The sequence below is a fragment of the Zootoca vivipara genome, chromosome 16, assembly GCF_963506605.1.
Source record: "Zootoca vivipara chromosome 16, rZooViv1.1, whole genome shotgun sequence".
Lineage (NCBI taxonomy): Eukaryota > Metazoa > Chordata > Lepidosauria > Squamata > Lacertidae > Zootoca > Zootoca vivipara.
The window spans coordinates 37,790,615-37,818,245 of NC_083291.1; the positions used below are offsets into that span (position 1 = coordinate 37,790,615).

A 27,631-nucleotide genomic window follows, 5' to 3' on the forward strand; every position below is an offset into this window, starting at 1 on the left:
GGAAGCCGCGTGCGCCGGAGAAAGCTGCCGCTGCCGCCCTGGGAGGGGAGCTTCGACCTGGGGGGTAAGAAGTGGGATCTCGGGGCCGGAGTGGGCGGAAGGGCCGGGCATGGGGCACCGTCCGCGACATACAGTAGATTGAAATACGCGTGTTGGTTACGCGGGCGTGGGGGAGGGTGGCTTTCAAGCGCGCGATCCCAACCTGCAGGCTGAAGTGGGACCATTCGGTTAGGGGAGGTGGCCCATGGGTTTGGCCGATGGAATCAAACAGTTGTGAAATCCTTCTGTGGGAGACAGAGCTGGGCTAGCATCCTGCTTCGTGAATGGTCAAGGAGATCCAGGAGGTGCGAGTGTCCTGTCCGAGGTTTGTGGGCGCTCTCTGCCTTGTTTGGTTATCCCTGTTCTGTTTCTCCAGCAACAAGAGATCGCAGGGTTTCGGTTCCCCTCGGCTCAGATCTTTGGTTCTGAAATAGGGGTGCTCGTGGCACCTTTTCTTCCTTTCCCAGTTGCTGTTAATCAGAAAAGAGAGCAACGTGGAAGTTTCTCCAGCGGCCATAGAAGCAGAAGCTCTCATCGGACAGAAAAACAAACCTCCGCCTCTCTCTGCCTTTGACGCCATGACCCGGCACAGTAAGTCATTTTGCCAGGTTTATGGGTCAAACGTTGAATTCCTACCAACTGGGGAACCCAAACGTAAAACGGTGTTCACCTTTGATTTTATTCCCCCTTCTGCAGAGCTGAAAAAATCCAGGAAGGGACAGAAACATGGCAAGGTGAGCAGAGGCTGGCAGGATCAACTGTTACCACTCTTCATAAGTCCTTTTGAAAAGTGAAATCTAGCAGGTGGAAGCATGAAGGGAGCCAACAAGGAAAAGAATGGCCAGTTGCACTGAAGGCAGCAGAGAGGTCAAAAAGTGGAAAGGCAGAGAGAGACATCTTTGGATTTGGCAGTGTGATAGCTGTCGGTAATTTGAGGGAGCCCAGTCTTGTTGGAGGGGTGGAGCCAGATTCTGTTTGGGTCAAAATAAGAGCTGTAAAAGACAAAGTAAGTAAACCTCACTTAAATTAAAATCCAGAGTAAGTTTGCAGATGTGAAACATAACAGGATTCATTGGCTCAGCAAGGGAGTGGAACAGAACAGGCTGGGAACTGGGAGGGGAAGGGAATGAAGCTTCTGACTGTAGCATTAGCTGGAAGAACAAGGATCTTTTAATTTTTACTTTCTGTGACACTAAGGAGAATTTCTAGGGTCTTCTATATCTGATGTCCAGTTCGTTGCCTTTACCAGTGTGTCTCCTTTGGCTTTCACAGAGAAGGGATGCAAAGCCTCATGGGAAAAAGGACCCAGGAGTGCCTCATCTGTCACATTTCAAAGAGCACGTCAAGAAAGGAGCAGCGCTAAAAGAGAAAATGGTGAGATTAAGCAGTGGGAAGCCCTGCAGGGGAAATGAAGGCTGGCTTCTTCGAGTTCCTGGTTTCATTTCCCAGTTTGGGAAATGGTGGTTGGGTACCAAACCTTGGCTCTAGGGTCTTTGGTTTCAAACAGCCTGAAAAATGGGACTCTTTCCAATGGGGCTCGGGGGCAACCTCTTTGAGTTAAGGCTTTGCACATCCTCTCAGGCTACAGAACTGCAGGAACGGCAGCGAACGGCACGGCAGAAGGAAATGAGCCGGTTCCGGAGTTTGGAAGGGCTGCAGAAGGATGCCTTGCACAGACAGCAGAATTTTGAACAGAAGGTACTGAAGTTTAAAGCACATCCAAGCTGACTGCAATAAGGCCCTGTTCATATAGCTGTTTAGAGACTACTTGTCTGCCTCCCTTTTTGGAGACCCTGTAAGGCACAGCTGGTGAACCTTTTTCAAAACCGAGGGCCATGTTCCCTTCTCACTGTGGCACCTTCCAGGGCCACATGTCAGTGATGTGCAGGGACAGAAGCAGAAGCAACAGATGTGGAGCGACAAATGTACCTTTCCTCTATGTACTGTAAACTAGTTTCTACACACGCTCAGGACTCTCCATCCTATTTTCCACCCAGACAAACACGGAGCACCATCAGCTCCATGTTTTCCCTGTCTTAACAACTTGCTGATTGTGGTGCCCAGGCTTAATAATACCGTAATAATAATAATAATAATAATAATAATAAATAATTTATTATTTATACCCTTCTCATCTTGATGGGTTTCCCCAGCCGCTCTGGTCGACTTCCAACAAAATATTAAAATACAATAATCTGTTAAACATTAAACTTTGGAACAGCCTTCTGAGAGAGGCCCCATCACTGTCTTTGTTTAGGCAGCCATTCTCAAAATGTAGATTTACTCCCCAATGTAAATATTCCTGTTGCTCTAAAATGGCTTGTTTTTAGGTTTTAGTCTTGTTTTACATCTTGTGTCATGTTGTCTAAACCACTAGCTCCCTTGTGTACGGTTGTAGACGGGTAGGATAGAAATTATTGGCCTAAACCCAACCCGTGGGCTCCTTGGTTTCCAGACAGTGGCTCATAGTGCCAGTCCTTGTTCTTCTGCTCTTGCTACAAGTATAATTGCAATTCACTTTCCACGCTATTTGAAGCATTGGACTTGTTCCTTTATGTCCCACTGTGTTCCATTTGCTCTGCCTTATTTTATTTTATTTTTAAATATATTTATTGGGTTTTTTCTGACATACACAAAACTGACACACCAAAATAGCAAAAGAAAAACACAAAAAAGAATTAGAAAAAATACAGAAAAACAAAACAATAAAAAAGAAGCTATCATTATATAATCTCATTTCATAACTCAACTTCGACTTCGCCATCCCTCCCTTTCCAAGCCTTTGTATTATCCCAATTTACACAGCTTTCAAATTATAACCATATTACACACAATCATTATACTTTACTATTCATTTATACTGATCACTTATTTTTTAAGAAAAAAGAAAAAAATTATTCAACTAACTTTAACCAAATCTCACTTCCAATATACACCTCTTTCAGATTTAAGTCCATATTCTAATATATCATTATACCTATCTTTCTTATTTTACCAACCCTCTACTGTCTCCCGTCTCCCCTTAGCCTGTTATTTTTCTTTAAAAAATACTCTATCTTGCTCAATCTAAAACCTATTTCTGACCCATTACAATTCCCACTACCCCCCTCTATCCCCTGGTTAGCAGTTCCCTGATTGACAATCCTTCATACTGCTCTGCCTTATTTTTTTAAACTGATCTTTTACTTAGTGTTAAAATGCTTTCCCAGCTGTAATTATTATTACTGTAATAATATTTTCATTTATTAAATTTGTATACCGCTCTTAATGAAAGAGAGAGATAATGCTGTAAGGTTATTTAATTTATTTTTAAGATAAAATATGAACACTTTCTCTCCCTGCAGGAGATGGATCTGAAGCAACTGGCGAAACATGCTTTGCTGGAGAAAGACAGTTCCTGCAAGGCCTATTATAGGGAGTTTAGGAAGGTCAGTGGGACTTGTTGTCACTTAGCGTGGGGAAAGATGCATCCACTCGATGAGCGCACCGTCCTCTTGGCTTCTGGATGGCAGGCAGGGGCTGGGCCAGGTGGCAAATTCTCTTGGCCTTCTCTCCCTTTAGGTGGTGGAAGCAGCTGATGTGATCCTGGAAGTCCTCGATGCTCGAGATCCCCAAGGCTGCCGCTGCCCCCAGGTTGAGCAGGCTGTGGTGCAAGCTGGAGCTAACAAGAGGCTAGTCCTGGTGTTAAATAAAATAGGCAAGTGTGAAGGCCAGCCATGTACGGCTCTCTGGGAAGGAAAGGGGGCCTGGCACTGGTATGCTATGATTCCAGTCCTCTCTGCTGTGTTAGTCAAGGGTAGCAGAGTGTTAGACGCTCTCGTAGTCAATGTTCAGCAAATATTATTAAGTACTGTTATATTTAGGGCCTGTGCTTCTCTCCCAGAATTCAAATTCTGGCAAGGTAGTCCAGAGGAGTACATAGAATAAACAGATGAATTACACTAGCTGCTTTTCCATAATTTTATTGTGATTTCAGGGTTCTTGCATTCAAATAATTTGGGAGCATAAGCTTTGTGGGAGCAGAGAAGGCCAAATGAGGGAGCAGTAGAAGCTTAGTGACTGCTTTTGTGGAGCCATAAGCTTAAGAAGCTGAGTTGCAGCCACACAACCCCTTCGTTCCTCCCCTTGCATGTGTGAACGAATGAACAGGCAAGGAAGCCTTCAGTTAATCATGGTTTCCCCTTTTCACTCAGCTGAGCAACTGTGATTAACAGCTTCAGAACCAGCCATGGTAGGAGGCTTGTTGGGCTGCTGCAAAGAGAGGACGAAAGGAGCTGCGTTCACACCCAGAATTTATATCTCAGCTTATTAAACACTGAGATTACTCAAAGCAGGGTTTGGCAAGGCTTGGCGGTTGGTGCAAAGATGTTTTGTCCCTGGAGACGTGCTTGGTATTCAAGCTTTGCTGAGGATCCTAAAGTTCACTCTTCTCTTCTGATCCTGACCCAGATCTGGTATCTAAGGAAATTGTAGCAAAGTGGCTGAAGTACCTGAGGAACGAATTCCCCACAGTGGCCTTTAAAGCTTCCACTCAGCAGCAGAGCAAAAACCTGGTAAGTGGTGCTGGGGGTCACCGTGGGGCAAGTGAGTGACAGCTTTGGCCAGCCATTAGTTTTCATTGAAAGCCATTTGGGGAAGAGCAGGCTTCAGCCCTCTCCTCTTAAAGGGCTTTAAGGCCAGCCGGTTCTGTTTCCACCGATTCCTCTTACTCCTTAGCAACTCTGAGGCCAAGTGGCTCCTTTCAAGAGGTATCAAGGTCCTGATTCCTCATTGATGAAGCCCAGGGCATTTCCCTTTGGGACGGGGAATTGGAATAGAGTGAGCAGAGGGGTGGCACATGAAAGCAGCGTTCTGAGAAGGGGCACCCCCACTCCCAATTTGTGTGTTCTGCAGTGACAGGGATTTGGGCTACAAAAGATTAGAGCAGGTTTTCTTGGACTTACTGACTAACAGTTCTTCTGTGGCCCCACCTGCACTATTGACTTAAAGCAGTATCAATACCACTTTAAACAACCCAAAAGGAATCCTGGGGACTGTAGTTTGTTAAGGGTGCTGACAGCTGTTAGGAGACCTGTATTCCACTAACTGAGTGTAATCTTCCTCTGGAACAGACTACCACCTTCTGCTCACTCCCTCACTCTCAAGCTGGAGGAGGCACGTTAGAGCTCTGGGAATCAATTCAAGAAGACTCGGAAGCACTTTTAGTAATCCCTTTGCCAAGCCAGGGCCAAATCTGTAACTTCTCCTTCCACCTCTCCTTCCTGGATGGCCCTTGTGGTCTCTTCCAACTCTATGATTCTAAGTAGGACAGCAAGGCCCATGGATGGCAGCAATCCTTGGGCTAAGGAATAGATCTTGGACAAAGGCTCAAATTAGAAAGAGGGTTGTTGTTTAAGATTACAGAGAGAGAGAGGGAGAATGAAACTGTTCCAAATAAGCCATCATTCTTAGACTTGCATAATATTCAGTGCCATACTGGCCTGACGTCAGGGCCTCTCTTCCAGGTGTTCCTTGAAAGGCACACTAACCGGCCCCCAGTGTGTTTGGGAGGGGGCATGAGTGGCAGATCTAGGGTTTCTCACCAATATAGAACTAGGGCCAGACTCACATAGGCAGAAGGTTCATTGGAAATGGGCACTTCTGAATAATAATAATAATAATTTATTTATTTATACCCCGCCCATCTGGCCAGGTTCCCCCAGCCACTCTGGGCGGCTTCCAACAAAATATTAAAATACAGATATCCATCAAACATTAAAAGCTTCCCTAAACAGGGCTGCCTTAAGATGCCTTCTAAAGGTCTGGTAATTGTTGTTCTCTTTGACCTCTGATGGGAGGGCATTCCATAGGGCGGGTGCCACTACCAGAAGGCCCTCTGCCTGGTTCCCTGTAACTTGGCTTCTCGTAGTGAGGGAACCGCCAGAAGGCCCTCGGCGCTGGACCTCAGTGTCCAGGCAGAACGATGGGGGTGGAGACGCTCCTTCAGGTATACTGGATGATTATCACTACCTGGGGCAGGAAGAACAGGAATGTCAGTTCCTCTCTACCAGAGGCCCAATGGATTGAGCATGTCTTGTGTATTTAGGGTAAAGCTCAGGGTCTGTTTAGTCTGCTTGCTTCATGTTCATGGAATAACATATACAAGTTCTATGGTGTATGAAAAGGCTACCCTCAGCAGGTGGCAAAAAGAGAATAAACTCCTGGGACATTTGGGACCCCAAGATCCCAATTGGAATTGTTTGCATGAAGTACATGCCCAGCAGGCCCTGCCTGTTCCCCACTCCATTTTCTCCCTTCCCCCACAAAGCCCCCTGCCCTCTTTTAGTCATGTTCCAATTGTATTTGCTTTAACTATACGTGTAGGGACGCAGGTAAAAAGGGACCCCTGACCATTAGGTCCAGTTGCGGACGACTCTGAGGTTGCGGCGCTCATCTCGCTTTACTGGCTGAGGGAGCCGGCGTACAGCTTCCGGGTCATGTGGTCAGCATGACTAAGCCGCTTCTGGCAAACCAGAGCAGCGTACAGAAATGCCATTTACCTTCCCTATTTATATACTTGCACTTTGATGTGCTTTCGAACTGCTAGGTTGGCAGGAGCTGGGACCGAGCAACAGGAGCTCGCGCCGTCGCAGGGATTCGAACCGCCGACCTTCTGATCGGCAAGCTCGAGAGGCTCAGTGGTTTAGACCACAGGGACGCAGGTGCTGTAAAGCAGTAAATAAGGAAACCAGGCCATTTTTAAAAGTGACAGAACTTCTGGCTGCAGGTGTGCATCACCCCTTTTCCTGCTTCTCTTTTTCCCCTCCTCCAGCAACAGAGCCGAGTCCCCGTATCCCAGGCGTCAGGTGAGCTGCTCAGCGGGGGAGCCTGTGTTGGGGCAGACTGCCTCATGAAGGTGCTGGCTAACTACTGCCGGAACCAAGATGTCAGGACGGCCATCAGTGTTGGGGTTGTGGGTGAGTAGGGAGCCCCTCTTGGAGGGAGATGGAAAGCCGGGGGGGGACGACCTCTTAAACCCTAGCCCCATTGCCCAGAACAGGCATCCCCAAACTTCGGCCCTCCAGATGTTTTGGACTACAATTCCCATCTTCCCCAACCACTAGTCCTGTTAGCTAGGGATCATGGGAGTTGTAGGCCAAAACATCTGGAGGGCCGCAGTTTGGGGATGCCTGGCCCAGAAGGACATTGGGATAATTTGAGGTAATTTAAATATGTTTTAATATTTTAACTTGTGTATGTTTTAAAGCACAGTTGTATTTTTTCTTGACTTTATTGTGTTACCTTCTTGTAAAGGCTTTGAGGGTTTTTTTTTAAACAGTTAAGCAGTGTATGAGTTTTATGAAAATTATTCAATATGGTAGGAATCGAAGCAAATAGAATATATATTATGTATATGCTATTTAAAACCTACAATCACAACAAAAACAGTATAGCACCAGCTCCCTCATTAAAAGCAGTCCATTCCCAAAAGCCTATTGGAACAAGAAAGTCTTCCCCTGCCCATGGAATGACAACAAGGAGGGAGCCAGTCTAACTTCTCTAAGGAGGGAGTTCCAAAACTGTCTGGCCACCACCGAAAAGGCCCTCTCCTGAGTCTCCACCTGCGTGCCTGTGAGGGTGGAGGGATTCAGGGAAGGGCCTCCCCCAAAGATCACAAAACCCGGCCAGGTTTGTAGGAGGGAATGCAGCCCTTCAGATAGCTTGGGCTTAAGCTGAATAGGGCTTTATAGGTCATAACCAGCACTTTGTGTTGTGCCTGGAAACACTGGAGCTGCTGTAGCAAGAGAGTCAGTCATATGCTGCACATCAGAACGGCTTGCTACTGAGCAAGGATCCTGTCTAGTGTTGTTGCTGGACATGAACCTTTGAAGATGCCTTTGTTCTGGCTACTGGCGCTCATTCATTCAAAGAGGAGAGGAGGCTTGTTGGCAGCTGTGTCTTCCTTTTCTGTGCTGTGTTGTTTTTGCTATAGGGAGTGGAGAGGAGGGGGAGGGCTCACATAGGTAGGACTAATCGTGAGTGGAAGCAGGTGGCAGGTGCTTTTGCTGATGGCTCTGCCCACTCCTCCCATCTCTCACTGCAGGCTTCCCGAATGTTGGCAAAAGCAGCTTGATCAACAGCTTGAAGAGGAGCCGGGCCTGCGGTGTTGGTGCCACTCCTGGCGTCACCAAGTACGTAGCAGTCCTTCTGTGCATGCTGTAGAAGGCAGGATTTTGGGGTGGGGGTAGTTCTCCCTTGAGCTTTGTCTATGGTGTCTTCTTAGAGCTGTTAAGACCCTTCAGTTCTGTTCTAGGTTATCTGTAGAACCCGCAACATTTTAGGGTGTTTGTGAGCCAATCAGAGGCGCGGCTGCAGAACAGCATTGGTTGTGCTGGAAAGGAGACTGCAGACTGTCTAGGAAGAGTGGTGCATGCTCTAGTTATCTCCTGCTTGGACTACTGCAATGCGCTCTACGTGGGGCTACCCTTGAAGGTGACTCGGAAACTACAACTAATCCAGAATGCGGCAGCTAGACTGGTGACTGGGAGCGGCCGCCAAGACCACATAATACCGGTCTTGAAAGATCTACATTGGCTCCCAGTACGTTTCCGAGCACAATTCAAAGTGTTGGTGCTGACCTTTAAAGCCCTAAACGGCCTCGGTCCAGTATACCTGAAGGAGCGTCTCCACCTCCATCATTCTGCCTGGACACTGAGGTCCAGCACCGAGGGCCTTCTGGCGGTTCCCTCATTGCGAGAAGCCAAGTTGCAGGGAACTAGGCAGAGGGCCTTCTCGGTGGTGGCACCCGCCCTGTGGAATGCCCTCCCAACAGATGTCAAAGAGGAAAACAACTACCAGACTTTTAGAAGACATCTGAAGGCAGCCCTGTTCAGGGAGGCTTTTAATGTTTAATAGATTATTGTGTTTTATTTTTCTGTTGGAAGCCGCCCAGAGTGGCTGGGGAAGCCCAGCCAGATGGGCGGGGTATAAATAATAAATTATTATTATTATTATTATTATTATTATTATTATTATTAAGAAGAGCTTTGGATCTCGTGTGTCCAGGCCAAGTTGGATTTCAGGGCCTGAAATGGAAAGGAAAGGTTGGCCAGACGGTGTACGAGGAAGGGGAATGATGGAACTGTGGATGCACTCCAGATCAGAAGTGGCACCCGTGACATCCCCCCCAGATGCTGGGAAGGGGCTGTGGGCCTCAGAGACACAGGGAAGAAGATCTGTGCTGTGGTTCTTCAGAGATGAAGCAAGATACATCCCTATAACCCCTTTCCTGAGACAGTCTGGACTGATGTAGCTTTGGGGAACTGCAGAGGCCTTTTGAGCTTGCACTGCTTTATTCTTTACAGTGAGCTCTTTCAAAACAGAAGGATCTCTGTGTAAAAAGTGGCCCAGGTCTTCCCATTGCTTGGGAGCACAAGGAATGTTGCAAGATGGAGGAGGCATTGGGAGGGGGGGTATCATGGGCGTACCCAGCGCGGGGCAGAGGGGGGCAGCTGCCCCCAGAAGCAAAAAGCTGAGAGGCGCAGCGTGGCGGCCCCAGGCTCGCGCTCCCCGCGTGCTTCCGGAGCTTCGCGCGGGGAGCGGGAGCCTGGGGCCGCCTCCTCGGAACAGCTGAAAAGCGCGGGCCACGTAGCCCCGCCCACATCCCCACTGTGGCCCCTCCCCTCCCGTGCCTTGCCCCCCTAATTTTGATCCTGGGTACGCCCCGGGGGGGTATCCTGCCAAGAAAGATCAAACTGAGTGTTCGGTGGTATCAAGCAGGCACCTTCGCTATAGGCAGATGCTGAGGGATGAATGAGAGACATGCTGGTAACCGCCTTGCTCCTAGGCACTCTGCTTATTTGGCCTCTTGGTTGCAACTTAAAAATGATTAAATTCACAACAAAACTGATAAAACAAATTAAAACCTCAGAACCATTAAACGGTTAAAATGCAGCAGCAAAATAATAAAAATAAAAGCCATTTAGTCAGACCAGATAGAGGACTCCTTCAGAGGCACGGACTATTTTGCCTCTAAAGCTCTGTTGACAAAATGGACTTTGTGCTCTTTTTCTGAAGGCCAGGAGAGATGTCTGGGGGGTGGGGGTGGTTTTGCAACACTGGGGCCGCAGATCTGGGTGGACTTTGAACAGAGAGGCCTAGTTTCAGATCCTTCCTCCAATAGTCCCACAGGCTGTGGAGAGTAGCTATCACTGAGCCTAACCTACCTTACAGATTTGCAGTGAGGATAATAATAGTGTTGGGGATTCCTGCAAATGCAGCTCGGAGCTCATTGGATGACGGGTAGGACAGATGCCTGGAGTACTGTGCCCAGTTCTGGGCACCCCACTTTTAAGATGTGTGTTGTAAGAACATAAGAGCCTGCTTGCTGGACCAATGACCCATCTAGTCCAGCATCCTGTTCCCTCAGTGACAATTCAGATGCCTGTGGGAATCCTGAGCACAAGTTCCCCCCTCCTGTCTTGTCTGACAAGTGGCCTTCAGAAACACACAGTCTCCAGCCACAGAGGCAGAGCCCTAGCCATTATACAGATATGTGTTCAGAGGTGGGTGCCAAAGATGGTGAGAGGCCTAGGGATGCAAGTCCTTGTGAGAAAAGCTGGGGGTGGCCTGGAAAAGAGACAGTTCAGTGGTGATAGGAGAGGGATTTCAATATTTGAAAGGCTGCTGCATAGCTGACAGAGCAGATTTAGTTTCTGTTGCTCTGAAGGGAGAGGAGGGGCTAAATACCGGCGTGAACTTCATTATTTTTTCCTAAATCATTTTTATTGATTTTCCAATAAAATTTTGGTGTTGCAAAACCACCACCAACCCCCCAGACATCTCTCCTGGCCTTCAGAAAAAGAGCACAAATTCCATTTTGTCAACAGAGCTTTAGAGGCAAAATAGTCTGTGCCTCTGAATCAACCACAAATTAAAACAAATTTAATACACCCCCCCCCAAAAGGCTTTCCACCATCCATTCTCAATGTGTCCATAATTTCCTCTTGTTGCTGCATTGCTTGGTTATTTCTAATCCACATTTCACTCCCTGTAATTAACCTTACATTGCAATAACTTTTTGTTATTTTTAACTTGCTGTCCTTAACCACCAGCTATCCACTTGCCAATTCCGGCACGTACAAGGTTTTAACATTTCCGATATCTGCCAGTGAGGTTACTCCTTAAATTGTCAATCCACAATAGATCAGCTGGAGTGAACATTCTGATGAAAGGAGCTGTTCAGAAATAGGACAGACGGTCTCAGAAAATCGTATGCCAGGCACCCCCAAACTCAGCCCTCCAGATTTTTTGGGACTACAACTCCCATAATCGCCAGCTAACAGGACCAGCGGTCAGGGGTGATGGAAGTTGTAGTCCCAAAACATCTGGATGGCTGAGTTTGCCTATGCCTGTTGTAGGCTCTCCTGCACTGGAGCTGTAGGGTGAACATTACCTGTGTCATCAGGAGGTTGAACTAGATGACCTTTGAAGTCCCTGTCAACTCTGATTCCACAATTTATGAAATGTGGCAAGATAGACAGCTGGAGCAATAATGGTTGCTCTATGCCAGGCATCCCCCAAACTTCGGCCCTCCAGATGTTTTGGACTACAGTTCCCATCTTCCCCGACCACTGGTCCTGTTAGCTAGGGATCATGGGAGTTGTAGGCCAAAACATCAGGAGGGCCGCAGTTTAGGGATGCCTGCTCTATGCTCTACCTTCATGACGGGAAGGGATACAGCACAGTCCTTTAGAAGATTGTGCTAAACAGGTGGAGGGGCATTTTTCTTGGGATAAGCTGACTCCCTCCCTCCATCTTGCGCTATATCCTTTTAAGTGCTATCTCCTCCTAAACATTAGGAAGAACTTCCTGACAGTAAGAGCTGTTCGACAGTGGAATTTGCTGCCAGGAAGTGTGGTGGAGTCTCCTTCTTTGGAGGTCTTTAAGCAGAGGCTTGACAGACATATGTCAAGAATGCTTTGATGGTGTTTCCTGCTTGGCAGGGGGTTGGACTGGATGGCCCTCGTGGTCTCTTCCAACTCTATGATTCTATGATTCTAGGTGCCTGCAAGAGGTGCAGCTTGACAAGCACATCAAACTTCTGGACTGTCCAGGGATTGTCGTGGCTTCTCCCACCTCAGATGCTGCCATGATCTTACGAAACTGTGTCAAGATAGAGCAACTGGTTGACCCTGTGAGCCCAGTGGAGGCCATCTTGAAGCGATGCAACAAGCAGCAGGTAGCTCTGTGGGGCAGGGCAGGGCGGGGGGGGGCAGGCCCTGGTTGTGATGGTGGGCAAACAATTAGGCAGCGGAGAGCCAGGAATTCTGGGCTCTTCTCAAAGCTTTAGGGAGAATTGGGAGAGAAGAGTTGTAGAGTGGCAAAGATAATTCACTTTCACTGATGTTAGCTTCTTAATTCACTTTAATTCATTGATGTTGGCTTCTGGGGGAAGGGTTGTTGTGGTTTTTCTGGATTAAATCCACGGTGAAAGGAGCAAGTGTCCCCTCCAGGTTCCATCCGCTCAGATGCAATATCGGGCAAAGGTCTTAGTTTAGAGTGATTATTTTTCCAGGAAACCTGTTGGTCTTTAAGGGACGTCACAGGGCCTTTCTTTGGGGAACTTAAATTTGAACAGTAGGTGGTAACTGGGTTACTCAACTGCCCTTGATTTAAATACATTCACAGCACCATGTCTTACTTCCCCAAACCCTGGTAATTGTAGATTTTTACAGGCCTTTGGAATTGTAGCGCTGTGTGGGATAAACTGCAGCTCCCAGGGTGTGAGGGAATGTGCTTAAAATTTTTGGTGTGTGCACAGGCATGCGGAGGTTCCCTCCCCCCCCCCCGGCTGGATTCCCTTGAAGCAAACTAATTGGGGGCTGCATATCAGTGGTGGGTGAGAAAGAAGCTGTGCTGAGAAAAGGGAGTCACTTTCTCACGGCACAGAGGCTAGGACCCGAACCCATGGCTTCAAGTTATGAGAAAGGAGATTCTTACCAAATACCAAGCAGAACTTTATGATGGCAAGAGCTGTTTGACAGTGAAACGGACCCCCACGAAATGTGGTGGACTCTCCTTCCTGGGAGGTTTTTAAGCAGAGGTTGGATCGCCACCAGTCATGCATGCTTTAGTTGAGATTCCTGCATTGCAGGGGGTTGGACTAGATGACCCTCAGGATCCCTTCCAACCCTACAATTTTGTGATTCGGTGAAAAGTGAGCTGGCAGGGTAGGCAGTGAGTGCAGCCTTGCCTATATTGCACACACCCGCCCCCTGGTTTTCAATGCTGCACAATGTGGCTTGAGTGTGCCAGGAAAATTGTGGCTTCTTTGCCCACCTGAGAAGAATGGCAGGGGCCAAATTGAGAGGTCTGGCCGGCAGGCAGGACTTAGCCCACTGCCTGGAGATTCCCCATCTCTGGTTTAGGGCATGGTTACCAGTATCTTTCCCTGCCTCTCTTTCTCCTGAAGTTAGTGTTGCGTCAGCTTATTTCCCAAGGAGCCAGCGATAACTGTGGCTGAGTGTGCCAGAGGGAAGACTTCAAGAGGGGCATTGTGAGCCCCGAGTGCTTGTCAGTCAACCCTGCTCTTTTTGCAGTCATCTGAGGAGTAGGAGGAGGTTTACTACTAACTGGGCAATTGGCTTCTCTCTCTTCTTGCTCTCGCCCCCCCCCCAGATTATGCAGCACTACCATGTGTCAGATTTCCAGGACACCATGGAGTTCCTGGCTCATTTGGCCCGGCGGCAGGGAAAGCTGAAGAAAGGAGGGACGCCTGACCACGAGAAGGCGGCCAAAGCCATACTAAGTGACTGGACAAGGTGAGCGAAGAACAGATTTACTTATTTTTATTATCGTATACCCTTGTCTTTCCATTGAGCAAGACTGTACAGTTAAACAGCCCACTCCCCCAGGAACCAAGACTCCAGCTTCCAAGGATACAAACCAACGAACACACTCTGTCTCTCTTCCAAGGCCTGGTAAAAACCGACCGCGTGACCCAATTGTTTTCAGCAGAGAAAGGTGCTCTTACTCCAGCTGAGGGAATTACTCGGTTCGAGGAATTTATTAACATCTTAATAACAGAACTGTCCCACACGCACTCACATAGGCCTCCTAAGAATAGGAGCCCAGGTGATTGGACCGACAAAGAGACTTTAGCTATGAAAGCCGAAATCAGGAAACTGTACAGAGAATCCAGAGAATCGGGCAGTTCCCGCCTACCTGACATCTATTTTTCTAGAACTCAACAACTAAGGGAGTCCATCCAGCTCGGCCGGTTAAGACATATCCAGAAAAGCTGGGAAATTTTACTCTCAGCCATACAATCTAGAGATCACAAAAAATTTTGGAAGGCCGTAGCAGATCCCCCACTGCCACAGAATGAGCAGCTAACCTCAATTCCATCGGGCACATGGATAGATCATTTCAAGTCAGTATTTTTCGACAACTGCATCCCACCGGACAGGCAAGATCAGAACACTCTCTCTTTCCTAGATGAGTGGCCTCCAGTATCCATGTCAGAAATCATAAATTTAATTGATCAGATGAAAGTAGGGAAGGCCCCTGGCCCGGACGCCATTCCATCTAAACTGATTAAAACTAAACCGGAGTGGTGGGCTCCGATATTGGCTGATCTGTTCACGTTGGTCGATAGCTCAGGAATTATGCCCAGCTCCTGGCAACAATCCATAATTATCCCTATTTTCAAAAAAGGTGACAAAAAGCTGCCAGCAAATTATCGGCCAATAAGTCTTCTCTCTAACATTGGGAAATTATATGCTAAGCATCTGTTAAACAGATTAACTACCTGGCTCGATGACAATAACATCTTAGGCCCTGAACAGGCTGGGTTCAGACCAGGAAAATCGACCCTACGAAACTGCACGGTGCTGTCTCACCTAGTCGCCAAATCCACACGATTCTATAAAGAACATCTACATGTGGCCTTCCTGGACATTCAAGCGGCATTTGATACCATTGACAGGAGGTTGCTTTGGGCCAAATTGGAGGCTATGGGCTTAGAACCCAGACTTCTTTACCTGATCAAAAAGCTTTATACCAATAACACCTGCTGCATAAAAATCCATTCTGGGAATGAAATCACAACACCAGTCAGTATCAACAGAGGAGTTAAACAGGGCTGCGTACTTGCTCCTACGCTTTTCAATCTTTTTCTCAACGATCTAGCCCCATTACTAAAGCAGGTGGATGCCCACACTCCAAAACTCCAGGCCATAAACATTCCCATCCTCCTGTACGCGGACGATATGGTGTTGCTCTCGCGGACCAGAATAGGTCTAAAGCGTCTGGTAATTGCCTGCATTGAGTACATGGCCAAAATGAACTTATGCTTGAACTTTGAAAAAAGCAAAATCCTGGTGTTTGGTAACTCACGCACGAGTTATAGCTGGGTTTTTGGAGGTAAACCCATCCAGCAGGTCTTTAAATTCAATTATCTAGGAATCACCTATCACCATAGGCTCCTCTGGTCTCCACATCGAGGCGTGGTGGTGAACGCCAGTAAGATATCCACGCAGGCAATTACGCGATTTTTTACAACAAGGGGCAACTCACATATCCCTTCTGCGCTCAAGATCTTCAATGCCAAGACCATTTCACAACTGCTCTACGGCATTCCAATCTGGATCCCGGGGTTCACCCAGACAGTAGAGCAAGTGCAATCAACCTTTCTCTACAAGATTTTCTCTGTTCCAAGATGCGTCCCATATGCAGTTTTATGTCTAGAGGGAGCTCAACACAAGGTGGAATCTGTCGCCTGGGCAAGATTCCTTATATTCTGGCTAAAAATCTGCCTCAACTCTGACAGAGATCCCTTCCTCCAGGTAATGCTTTCGGACACCTTCCTCCCCCCAGGGCTGCAACACTTCAATAGGAAGGTACTGCAACTGGGGCTTTCAATAGAACTCCTCCGCTCAATGTCCTTACAATCTGCCAAAGCCACAGTCATTACTAGGTTGTGGGACATTGAGAGACAGGATCTTATAGCGGCAGCAGGCACAACATGTTCCCCCCTTCTTTTCCACCTCCCGTGGGCTCATGAAACAAAACCTAACTATCTTGACTTCCTACTGAACCCACAGGAAAGAAGGGCATTTTCGTTGGCCAGGTTCAATGCAAATCCATCGAACCTCCTGTGGGGAAGATTCTCGGGCAGGGCGAAGGATGAGAGGATCTGTCCGTGTCATGACCCTCAGGTGGAAAGCCTTCCACATATGGTTTTTCATTGTAACCTTTACGTCGACCTTCGTCAACGGTTCCTGGACCGGCTCTGCATTCCCAGAGGGAGACCAGAGCGGGAAATCTTGCGGTTCCTCTTGCTGGGGAAGGACCCGGTCCTCACCGAGATGGTGGCTCAATATCTTAATTTACTATTTTCTCGGCGTTGTACTCTGCAGTCGTCTGAGTCGCCGGAAGCCCCATTGTCGTGAAAGCGGATGGCGGATTATTCCCTTCCCTCTCTTGGCACAGCGTTTGCCACAGTGACAGTTTTAATCTGTTATTATTTTGTATGCGAGTTTGTTTGATGCCAATAAAGGTTTTACTTACTTACTTACTATTTTTATTATTTATTGAATATATATACTGCCCTATACCCGGAGGTCTCAGGGCCATTCACAAAACAGAATTTCAACAGATGAAGGAACTTTTGTCTCATGCTAGGGGTTGGTGATGGTCAAGTGTTTGCCATTGTTAGGGCAGGAGTGGGCAACTTCTTCCAGAGGAAGGACCACCTTCCCTTGAGGGCAACATGCCAGGGTGGGCTGGGCCAGAGGCAAAAGTGGGTGGAGCAATGAACCTAAATTTTACCTTTGTGCAATAGGCAGGTTTACACGCAGACACCCTCTGTATCCTCCATAACAGGACGCAAGCAGCATTATTCAAGAACACATTCTACCTGGGCAGAAACACTTGAGGGGGATGTAAAGCAGGGCTGGTGCAAGATGTGGCCTAGGGAGAGCAGGCAAGGCCAGTGTAAGGTTCTGAGGACCAGATGGAGCAGTCCCAGGCCTGAGTGTTTTGTGGCCCCCAGTTCCAATCCAGTCTCAAGTGGGCGAGGACCAGCCATGCGGGAAAAAATGGATCTGAAGGGTTACTTCCTCCCTCCCCATAATGCATGCTGCTTGTATCAGTGTTCAATGCTTTCCTTTTTGTCCCTGCTAGTGGGAGGATCAGCTATTTTACACACCCACCCGAGACCCACATGCTCCCCACTCACATCAGCGCCGAGATTGTTGCGGAGATGGGCAAGGCCTTTGATTTTGAGGCACTGGAGCAAGAGAACGAGAAAGTCTTGGCAAGTAAGTGACAGGGCAGAACGAGAAGCCGAGACACTGTGATTCTGCTTCCAGCCATTCCAGTTATTATTATTAAAATTTCTATACAACCTGTCAGGGATTGTTCTAGCAGTGAGCATTCCCTGACAATTGCAGAAGAGAGGCACCCTGGCTCAGGCAGCATCCTAGAGCCCTTACTGCAACCTCAGACAGAATATCAGGGGGAGGGATCAGGGGAAGTGTCCAGCAGGGAGATGCCTCACCCTTTTAAGTTCATGCCTGACTTAAGACATTCCAAGGTGCGCAGGCGCAAAGGGAGGAGGGCAGGAATCCCACGCTTACTATGCTGGGGGAGGAGCAGGTGCCAGGCAGTGGGAGAATCTTCGTCAGACTGATCGGACATGTATTCTTGATACTGAATCACATTGTAAATATCAGGCAAAATAAAAGCCTTAAAGACAGAATGGCTGTGGTACTAGTTTCTCAGAAGTAGCCAAACAAGGACCGTGACACAACCTTTAATCTGAAGATCACAGGGCAGCTTTCAGTATACATTGGTACCTTGGTTTAAGAACAGCTTAGCTTATGAACAACTTGGATTAAGAATGCTGCAAACCTGGAAGTAGGTGTTTTGGTTTGTGAACTTTGCCTTGGAATAAGAACATGTTTTGCTTCCTGTTGAGTGTGTTCCATTTGTAAATTGAGTCCCCCGTTGCTATGGGAAAGCATGCATTGATTTAAGAACGCTTTGGTTTAAGAACAGACTTCTGAAACGGATTAAGTTCATAAACCAAGGTACCACGGTACCCGTTTATAAGGCCATAGATTGTATACTCAAGCAAGGGCCTGAGAGAAAAGGAATGTATTTGCCTGGTGCCTAAAGATACGTAGGCAAGCCTTGGCGGCACCCACCCCTACAGTGGCTTCTTGGTGAATAGGAGGCACTGCTGGTCTCATCCCACCCTTGTTCCCAGTGTAGCTCTTCCTTCATCCCTTCTTCCCTGGCTGAGAGAAAGGCACCAGTTGTGGTTTGCCTCAGGTGCCCAAATGTCTTTGGCCAGCCCTGCTCCTGGGTAGCAAGCAAGCTGGCCTTGCCACTGTTTCCTTGGGATGAGGGAGCTGGCGATCTATGAAGGTGCCCAGTAGATGGATGACCAGATTTTGCTCCCATTCTCCTTTGGTCAGAGATGAGTTGCCCACCTCAACTTGTCCTCCTTCCCCACACCGCTGTCCCTTTTCATCAATTCAGTCTGTTGCAATTCAAGAGAGATGTTTCATGGACCTTGCCTGTTGCAGACTTGCCCTCGGGCCCTGCTGGCATCACCTTGGAGGGCTCTGGCCTCACCACTGGAGAAGAAGCTGGCATGACGGAGGAGGAGGAGGAACTCTGTCCTCAGGACCAAGGAGAGGCTAAGATGGAGGAATCTGGGAGTGAGGAGGTAGGCATGAACACAAACACGACCCAGTGACAGGAGTAAGCCTGCAGTAAATCAAGAGACTCATAAGAGTTAATTTAAATGAAGGAGCAAACCATGTTACTATTGTTATTTACAGATATATCTATATATATATAAATGTAAAAATTGTGAAAGTGCGTGTTCCACTTTTCTCCATAAACCGCTTGACCGATCATCCTGAAATTTTGACACAACGATCCAGGCCACTCCCCGAGCGTTGTTGGAAAAGAAAATCCCTCAAATCTCACACCTGGGCATATATATACCTGGTTTTCCACCAAGTCAAACAGCGCCCTCAAGTGACGTTATTCCCTCAGCTCCTCCTCCTACACCCCTCCCTTCCTGTGAAATCTACACCACACCCACAAACCAAATAATGACATCATCAACCAAGCAACTCAAACCACCAAGGCGGCCATTATCAGACCCCTAGGCCCCTGCCAGGCTGCTGGGCCCCACTAGGCCCGGGGGGGGGGGGGAGAGGGCGAGCGCCCGGATCGCAGGTCGCAGCACGGCCTTTGTTTTATGTAGGCCCCTGCCAGGCCCCCACTAGGCCCGGGGGGGGGGATAACCCACAGCAACGCACTTGGGGGCACGGCAAGGGGTTTTTACTTTAAAATTTAGCACCACTACCCCCCCCAAAATCCCCCACCAAATAACCACAAGACAAAAAAAATACCATCCTTCAAAACGTCATGAGATATGCTGGTCACGGAGAGGGGGACGAAACAGAATAGATCATGGATTGGGACACGTGGGGCAGTCACAGGGATTAGCCACAACAATGTGCCACACCCACAAACCCCGCCTCCGCCACAAGATCCTGTAAAACAGGGGGACTCTGAGGCTCAGGGGGATCTGAAGGGGGCCTGTTACCCTCCATTTGACAGACTAACGCACAGCAACGTGTGTAGGGCCAGCTAGTGTCTTATATTTATGATAAGTTTTTCATTCTCTCTTCTTATTACCATGCATTCGACAGTGACATACTACGCATTGATGAAATGATGCAACAGAAAAGCAAATTTTTATTTATTTATTTATTTTAAAAGCCTGCTGAGCAAGTTAGCCCTTTATTAGCAAAAACAGGATCTGCACCAGAGTTTCAGGACTAAGGTGAATAATAACTCATTCCCAGGAGGTTTTGTCCCCACGAAGCAGTTGTTGAGACTGAAGGTTCCCACCTCCCCACAGCTCATAGCTGCCAAGTCTCCCGTATTCCCCGGGAAACCCCCGTTTTTCCAGCTGTCCCCAGCCGAAAAAACGGATTTTTTTGTTTCCCCCCGGTTTATTCTGGCGCGGCGGCCATTTTGGAACTGGGCGGAGCATGCTCAGAAGTGACTTTTGATGCTGCTCTGCCCAGTTCCAAAATGGCTGCAGCGCAACTTCTGGTGTGGCGGCCATTTTGGAACTGGGCACAGCAGCATCTAAAGTCACTTCTGAGCATGCTCCGCCCAGTTTCAAAATGGCGGCAGCGCTACTTCCGGTATGCTACTTCCGGTCTGATCCCTTATTTTTCAGAGAGGAACTTGACAGGTATGCCACAGCTGCTTAAAGTCTCCTCCTTTCCAGGGCTTTCCCCAAACAATCACGAGATTGCTTGTGTGAAGCTAACTTCTCTTCTGCTCTCTTCATGCCTCTCCTGGTTCTGAGAGATGTGGGGAGAGGGGGCAAGAGGAAGGGGAGACACCCATGGCTCTTCGCCAGCCAGACTCATCTCTGCCTCTTGGCCTCCCTCCTCTCCCGTTTCAGCTTCTGATTCTGCACTTCTTTCTGTCACAGACTCTCGCAGCTCACTAAGCCCTGTTACCTCTTCAGCTTATGCCACCTCCTCCTCCAGGTCTTCTCCCTCTGACCCCTCATCTCCATCCCACCACCGGTCCCTGGGCTCTGAGCCTTCTTCCCTTGGAGGTTCCCCAGCTGCTTCCTCCCACCACTCCTCTGTGTCCAACCCGTTTGTGACACCCAACTTCAAGATCCTGGCTGCAGTTAGGGCTTTGGCTCGTCATGGTGCTGTTTTAGGAACCTAGGAAGCTACTTTATCCTGAGTCAGGCCACTGATCTGCCTAAGTCAGTCTTGCCTACACCAGGAATGGGGAACCTCTAGCCCAGGCATCCCCAAACTCTGCCCTCCAGATGTTATGGGACTACAACTCCCATCATCCCTAGCTAACAGGACCAGTGGTCAGGGATGATAGGAACCTGATGTCAGGGGTAGGGCTTCAGATTGAGAGCTTGATTGCTAAAACAAGGTGTATACTAAACAGCTGATGAAAACAGAGGCTGCCATAAAGTCCACTTCTCCCTGCCAGGGCTGCTTTTTGTAAATTTCAGAGCCCTTTGCAAGCCTTCCCTCACTCCTCCTTTACACCTCCAACAATAGAGGTGGAATAGAAAAACACAGGGGAGGATTGATGTTGCAAGAGGAAACAAGAGAAAATGCAGGATTCCTTCTCTTGCTTAACAGAGGGTGGTGGTTGTAGGAAAGGACCTAAGGGGAGAAAGACATTCACAGTAGCAGGAAGCAAGAGGAAGCTTCTCTCGCTACCTTCTCTCTCTTCCCAGCTGGGGTGGGCAGTAAAAGGGCAAAAGATTCCCCTTTGTCATCCTGGCCCCTCCTTCTGCTGCAGGAACCCCACAATATCATGTGGTAGGTGGAGAGCCCTGCTCAGCTGTTAAATTTGGCCCACAAGGCTGACCCTGATAAGGATTTGACCCACGGCGCTAAAAACATTCCCTTTTCTTTTTTTGTGTGAAGACTTATTCCTGTCAGAATGACATTTATTTTTCTCCTATACGGGAATTATTATCTTTTTCTTCTTTTTGTATTGGGTTTTATAAACAAGAACAATGTAAAACATTCCCTTTTCCTGTCAGACCGAGGTCTCTCTCAGCCCTCCCTGGAAATACCAAGGATTTAACCAATGTTCTGACACGGAGTTGTCAGGTATCATGTGGAATATTCAAAACTTCCCCCAATAGTTCCCAGGTTTTTAAGAATTCTCTTTGTGGTTCAAGTTACATTTTGAACTAACTTGATGTGTAAAAAAAGAATACTTCGGTGAATTCAGAATTGTGTGTCTGATATTTGAAGTACCCATTAGAAAAGCGCTAAAGTGGAAGTGTTGCGGAGTGAAAAAAGGGGCTTGATGGGAGCTGCTGGGTTCCCCCCCCCTTTGATGTCCTGCCACCACAAAAAGTTTTTGTAGGCTGTTTCCTCTCCTCTCTGCCCCCCCCCCCCGGGCCAGGTTTTGTCAGGAATCTTGTGACTGTCAGATAGCCAAATCCACAGGCTTGTGGTTTTACCTTCTTGTGATGCCACAGCATAGAAAACACTCAATGTCTGTTTGGTTTTTGGCTAGAAACAGAGGGGCAAACTGGAAGGCTGAGGTGCCTGGAATGAGAGAGAGAGAGACTCCTTCTTCATACAAATTAGGAACAGCACTGGCAGCTAATGCCAGAATGAGAAAGGAAGAGAATGAGAACTCTCTGCTGCCTAAAAGACAAGATTCCTTTTATTTAACTCCCGGAGTAATGTTCCAAAAAGCACAGTACAAGATGAAATGTATGTCATGTCAACAGGAACAGTCCCTTGTCAGCTATGGATTGAAACAGAGAGGCAATGTGGTTTAGGGTGAATGCATGCTGGACTTTGAGCAGGGAGATGGTGAAAAACTCTGGGTGGTCGTATCTAAGGCTCAGTCTTGCCCACCTTCATTTGGCGAATGATAACCTTCCATGTAGTACCTTTAGCCCTGGATCCACAGTGAGACATATGACAGTAGTGTTACCATAGCTGCCAAGTATCCCGTTTCCGCCGGGGAAACCCCTTTTTTCCTACCGTTTCCCGGCGGTCTCCCGTTTAGTTTTTAATCCCAATATTCTCCCTTAAATCGGCTTCTGCCGGTGGCCATTTTTCTGGTGCCGCTTTGCCCTTCTATGGGCATCAGAAAATGGCGGCGGCGGCGCTGGAAGTCGCTTTTACGTGTTTCCAGTCATGCGTGGAAGCGATTTCCAGCGCTGGCGCCGCCATTTTCTGGTGCCCATGAAAGGGCAAAGCGCCACCGGAAGTTGCGTTCATCGCGCGCTGCCGATCCCGGATCTTTCCGTCCAGGACTTGGCAGGTATGGTGTTACAGGAAAATATTGGTGAGCATAAGCACATGTTATCATTGATCTGAATGGCTCCCATTTTGCACTAACTAGCTCAAAGATCTGGGTAAAATTGGATGGGCTATCCAGCAAGTTCAGTGCCAGCTCTCCAAATAAATACTTGTAGCCAGGGCTGTATGTACTGAAATGTCACAAATCTGCATCAAGAAAATGTGAGATCTCCAACCTGTATAAATTAGGTTACTTCCCTGCTGTTTGCCCAATCTGATCTGTAATTTTATGGGATGTTAAGACCCAGAAGTCTGGACTTCAGGCAATCTTATTTCATAAGCTCTTAGTTGCTTATATGCTGCTACTTCTTTTCAACATTTTTTTTTTGCAACAAACAGGGCTAGAAACTTGCTTTCTCTTTTTAAAATGAAAATAAAGATCAGATTTCTGCACACTATGTTTCTTTGGAATTGCACAGCACACACAGTCCTGGTCAGAGCATCCAGGATAAGGCCACTTTAAGAGTATTCCAATGAGTGTTTTTTTGCTCTTGAATATTTATAGTGCAGTTGTGGCTGCAGTAACTGGGCCATGGCAGTATAATGGTGAATGGGCTCTAACTTGAGTTTAAGCATTGCAACGAATTCCAACCCACCAGCCTCAAGAACTTAAGCCAACTGTTAGAGGCTGGAGTCTTCCTTGTTTTATACATTCTAGAGAAGAAAGGTTAGGATGAAGGAGATCTTTCTTTTCCCCTCCCTAGTTTGGCGCAATGACTGTAGAGCTGAAAGCCAAGAACAAGATCCTAGTGGAAGCAGCGAAGGCTGTGCCAAGGGCCCCTAACCTAGCAGAGATCTCCGCCTTGGACCCTCTGCACCAGGGGCAAGGCCTGAAAGCTGCAAGCAAGAGGCGCAAAAAACAGCAGAAACGAGCAGGTAAAGGGGGCCCAGAGTGGGAGCAGATGCCTTGCTGAATATTTGTAAAATGTTTTTTCTTTCTTTCTGGGAATCATCCTTGGAGTAAACCTTTAACCTTTGACGCCTCCCTTTCCATGGAGGCGCAGGTTGCATCCACAGCAAAGGTGGCATTTTTCCATCTCTGCCGCATCAAGCAGTTGGTCCCTTGCCTCTCTCGCCCTGATCTGGCCGCAGTGATCCATGCGATGATCACCTCCAGGCTTGACTATTGTAACTCGCTCTACGCGGGGCTGCCCTTAAAGCTGACCCAGAAACTCCAGCAGGTGCAGAATGCCGCAGCGAGGCTCCTTACAGGGTCCCGGCCGCGGGATCACATTCATCCAGTGCTTTACCAGCTGCACTGGCTCCCGGTGGAGTACAGGATCAGGTTTAAGGTGCTGGTTTTGACCTTTAAAGCCCTATGCGACTTGGGACCCTCGTACCTACGGGACCGCCTCTCCTGGTATGCCCCGCGGAGGACCTTAAGGTCCACAAACAATAATATTCTGGAGATCCCGAGTCATAAGATGGCTAGATTGGCCTCTACTAGAGCCAGGGCCTTTTCAGTACTGGCCCCAACCTGGTGGAACGCTCTTTCCCAGGAGACCAGGGCCCTGCGGGATTTGTCATCTTTCCGTAGGGCCTGCAAGACAGAGCTGTTCCGCCTGGCCTTTGGGTTAGACTCAGCCTGACCCCTGTGTTTTCCTCCCTCGTGGTTTGGATTTATGGACTACTTGAAATGAGGCTGCACTTTAAATTTTAATACTGTATTTTAATCTGTATTTTAATTAATTGTTTTTATGTTTTATTGTAATTCTGTTGGTGTCAGCCGCCCTGAGCCCAGTTTTTGACTGGGGAGGGCAGGGTATAAATAAAAATTTATTATTATTATTATTATTATTAAATTAAGGGACTGGAGCAATCAAGGCTGTCCTCCTGGAAAGATTTAAGAGCAGTCATTGGGTCATACTCATTTTCTTTGTTGTTGGGGTAGAGCGGGGGTGGGAAGAGTGAACAAAACAAAATTCAAGATTTCCCATTTGGGATTCCCCACCCCCAATGGATGGGGACAGAGCCTTGCCCTTTGTAGCTTCTTTCCTGATGGGGTTCCAAGAGAAGCCCATGATTGCCCCACAACACAACCTCCACTGTTCCTTTTTAGTAGTTCCCAGGCCTCAAGGCACCCTTCCCTTAATATCCTTCAGTCCGTATATGAGAATCAGTTAATAAGTCCCATCTGTGGAAGCAATGTGCAAGGATTTCTGCTTGTACAGCAGGACTCTCCCGCAAATCCTTCCACCGTTAGTTCATGGGGTTTGGAAGGACCCCCCAAACAGTACAGTGGTACCTCGGGTTAAGAACTTAATTCGTTCTGGAGGTCCGTTCTTAACCTGAATCTGTTCTTAACCCGAGGTACCTCTTTAGCTAATAGAGCCTCCCGCTGCCGCATTTCTGTTCGCATCCTGAAGCAAAGTTCTTAACCCGAGGTACTATTTCTGGGTTAGCGGAGTCTGTAACCTGAAGCGTCTGTAACACGAGGTACCACTGTACATGGAGGCATATTGTTTTATCTGGCCAGCCAAAACGATCAGAAAAGCACAATGTTGAATTCCTCCCTGTATGATTTTTACTGCCATCTAATCTCCTTCACAGCCAGGAGAAAGGATGGTACATTTGCATGTACTGTATATCATTCACCTTTCCTCCCTCTCTTCAAATGCAGAGGGAACAAGACTGTCCTTTCCCATCAGTTTGTTCCATTAATAGCAGCTGCCTGAATCTGATTAGGCTACTTCCCCGCAAACCTAAAACGGCCAGCCAGCTGCAGCTCCTCCTCCTTTGCTCGCAGTAGCACATTTTAGAAAAGAGACAGAGGTTTCCAAGGATGCCATTCAGACATCTAACCCCTTTTTATCTTCTCTTCCACTGCAGAGAAGATCGCCACCAAGCTCTCTGCAACGTTGACGGCAGCCATGAATTTCAGCTTGTCAGATGACTAGGAAAGGGAGTGCTGCAGTGTGCAGAAGAAGAGGACAGCCGCAGGGCATTTACCTACCTCAGAAAGGCTGCTATCTGTGCCCTGCCACACTTGGGCAGGAGGAGAAATCCCTTGCCTCCTATGATAACTCACATAACATTGAGGGAATCGACAGCCTGAAGCCTATGCAAAATGCAGAGTTGTTTCTTTAAGAAACTATTTATTAACAGGTTAAAAATTTGAAAGCGTGCATAAATAAATCATGTCTTTAAATGACCGTTTCCTCAGCTTTATATATTCTGCAGCAGACTTAACTTTCAAGACATAATGAAGACTAACTCTGGTTCATATCTTAGGTTGTTCTTGGGCTACTGCATCTCTTTGCTTACAACTGGGAAAGGGTCTCTCTTAAAGGGGCAGGCCTGAGAAGATGGCTCAAGTCACATGTCCATTTTACTTGGCAAAGCTCCACTGAGATGGCAGAGGGTCTTGCTTTCAGTTCTTTTCCTTGAACAGATAAAAATTAAAATTAGCTGGGTTAAATAAAAGGGGGGCACTTCTAGACCCTAGAGTGCAATGTCACTGTCTGCTGGAGGTAGCTCAGGCTCCTACGGAGAGGAGTCACTTCTGTGCTAAGGTCCAGCAAAATTCATTCCTGCTCTCATCATTGTCCCAATTCAGGGTGTGGAATTCCACCAAAACACACCCCAAAGTATTGTTCCTTTCCAAAATATTCCCACTCTGGCTGGAACTGAGGCTGCTAAGGTACAGAGCTGGAAGCCATAAGAGAAATCTCCCCTTCAGCTGCATAGGTGTATCCCTGGAGTCTTCTCATTCGCAAGCCCGGCTTTAATGATGGATTGGAGGGCGAGGCACTTCCAAGGCTCTCTGGCTCCGAAAGCTGCGCTGCAGAGCCTGCAACAAGTGAGAAATTTGGCTTAAAGTGCCCTTCTGAGCACCTTTGGTTTTGTGGTCCTGCTTTTTGAACCATTGTAAGACCAAAAAAACAGGATTTGGGAAGCTAGAAAACTACATTACTTCTACTGCATTGTGAGCAGCACTCAAAAGTTAAATGACGCATAGCAGAGATATGCTAAAAGAGTACTGGCTCTCTTGGACGAGGAAGCTAGTTCTATAGCAGAACAGCACAATACGAGAGGAAGGAATGAGCAAAACATGCATGAGATTCCAGCATTGCTTCCTCTGCTGTTTAACTGCCACAGCAACACACTAGACTGAAGCCTGAGCCTATAATAATTAGTCCCTGTCCCAAATGTTTAAGGGTCTCTGTACCCACAAGGTGCAGAAGCATTGGACTCCCAAGTTAGAAGCAGTACCACCATCTGCAGTAGGACTGCAGCAATGCAGTAAGATAAAAGGGATGCTGTTTGTACTGTGTGTCAATTTTTTAAAAAGTAATTTCCTCAATAACTTTATACACTTATACAAACCAAATAAGTTTGCAAGAAGGTGATTTTGTTTTGTTTTTGCACAGGCAAAAACTGTGGTGACAGACAGCATGCAGCTGGCCCTAGTCTCATGCCGCCATTCCACAAAAATACACACAAAAAGTACTTTTCACCCTACAGTTCCTAAGCCCCTGTGGCTTGAAGTGTGTGTGTGTGTGTTGAGTTAAAGTTTCCATTTGGGGGGGGGGGAGAGATTTCAGCCTTGTACATCTCCTCCACACCCTTCCAAGAAAATCTAAATTATGCAAAGCACTGCACCATTACACTAAGTGAGTGAAGCTATGCAAGCTAACAGAACGAGAGCCCTGCTGGACTGACGGGCTCACCTATTCCCATGCTGTAAGTGGGAC

At 47.6% G+C, this 27,631-nt stretch overlaps 2 protein-coding genes across 2 annotated transcripts in view; one reads left to right on the forward strand and one right to left on the reverse strand.

Annotated features, from left to right (window-relative positions):
- On the forward strand, nt 1–26,071 carry GNL3L (G protein nucleolar 3 like). Its single transcript, XM_035140360.2, has 16 exons — nt 1–64; nt 507–630; nt 736–773; nt 1,312–1,413; nt 1,621–1,737; nt 3,384–3,467; nt 3,601–3,736; nt 4,489–4,592; nt 6,851–6,995; nt 8,123–8,210; nt 12,082–12,259; nt 13,699–13,841; nt 17,206–17,342; nt 18,615–18,757; nt 23,642–23,813; nt 25,767–26,071. The coding sequence occupies exons 2-16, from the start codon at nt 618–620 to the stop codon at nt 25,832–25,834; spliced, it is 1,668 nt and encodes a 555-aa protein (XP_034996251.1). The 5' UTR covers nt 1–64; nt 507–617; the 3' UTR covers nt 25,835–26,071.
- A 102-nt stretch (nt 26,072–26,173) lies between these two features.
- Nucleotides 26,174–27,631, reverse strand: part of LOC118075349 (uncharacterized) — a 45,782-nt gene continuing 44,324 nt past the window's right edge. Inside the window, exon 10 of the mRNA XM_060269131.1 lies at nt 26,174–26,727. Within this exon, the coding sequence (XP_060125114.1) occupies nt 26,662–26,727 (66 nt within the window). The 3' untranslated portion in view covers nt 26,174–26,661. The remainder of the gene's footprint in view (nt 26,728–27,631) is intronic.

Bases quoted from the DNA above. Each gene is read 5' to 3' on its own strand.
- GNL3L (XM_035140360.2), top strand. The intron at 1,738-3,383 runs GTACTGAAGTTT...CTCTCCCTGCAG, and splicing joins AGCAGAATTTTGAACAGAAG to GAGATGGATCTGAAGCAACT. The intron at 12,260-13,698 runs GTAGCTCTGTGG...CCCCCCCCCCAG, and splicing joins AGCGATGCAACAAGCAGCAG to ATTATGCAGCACTACCATGT.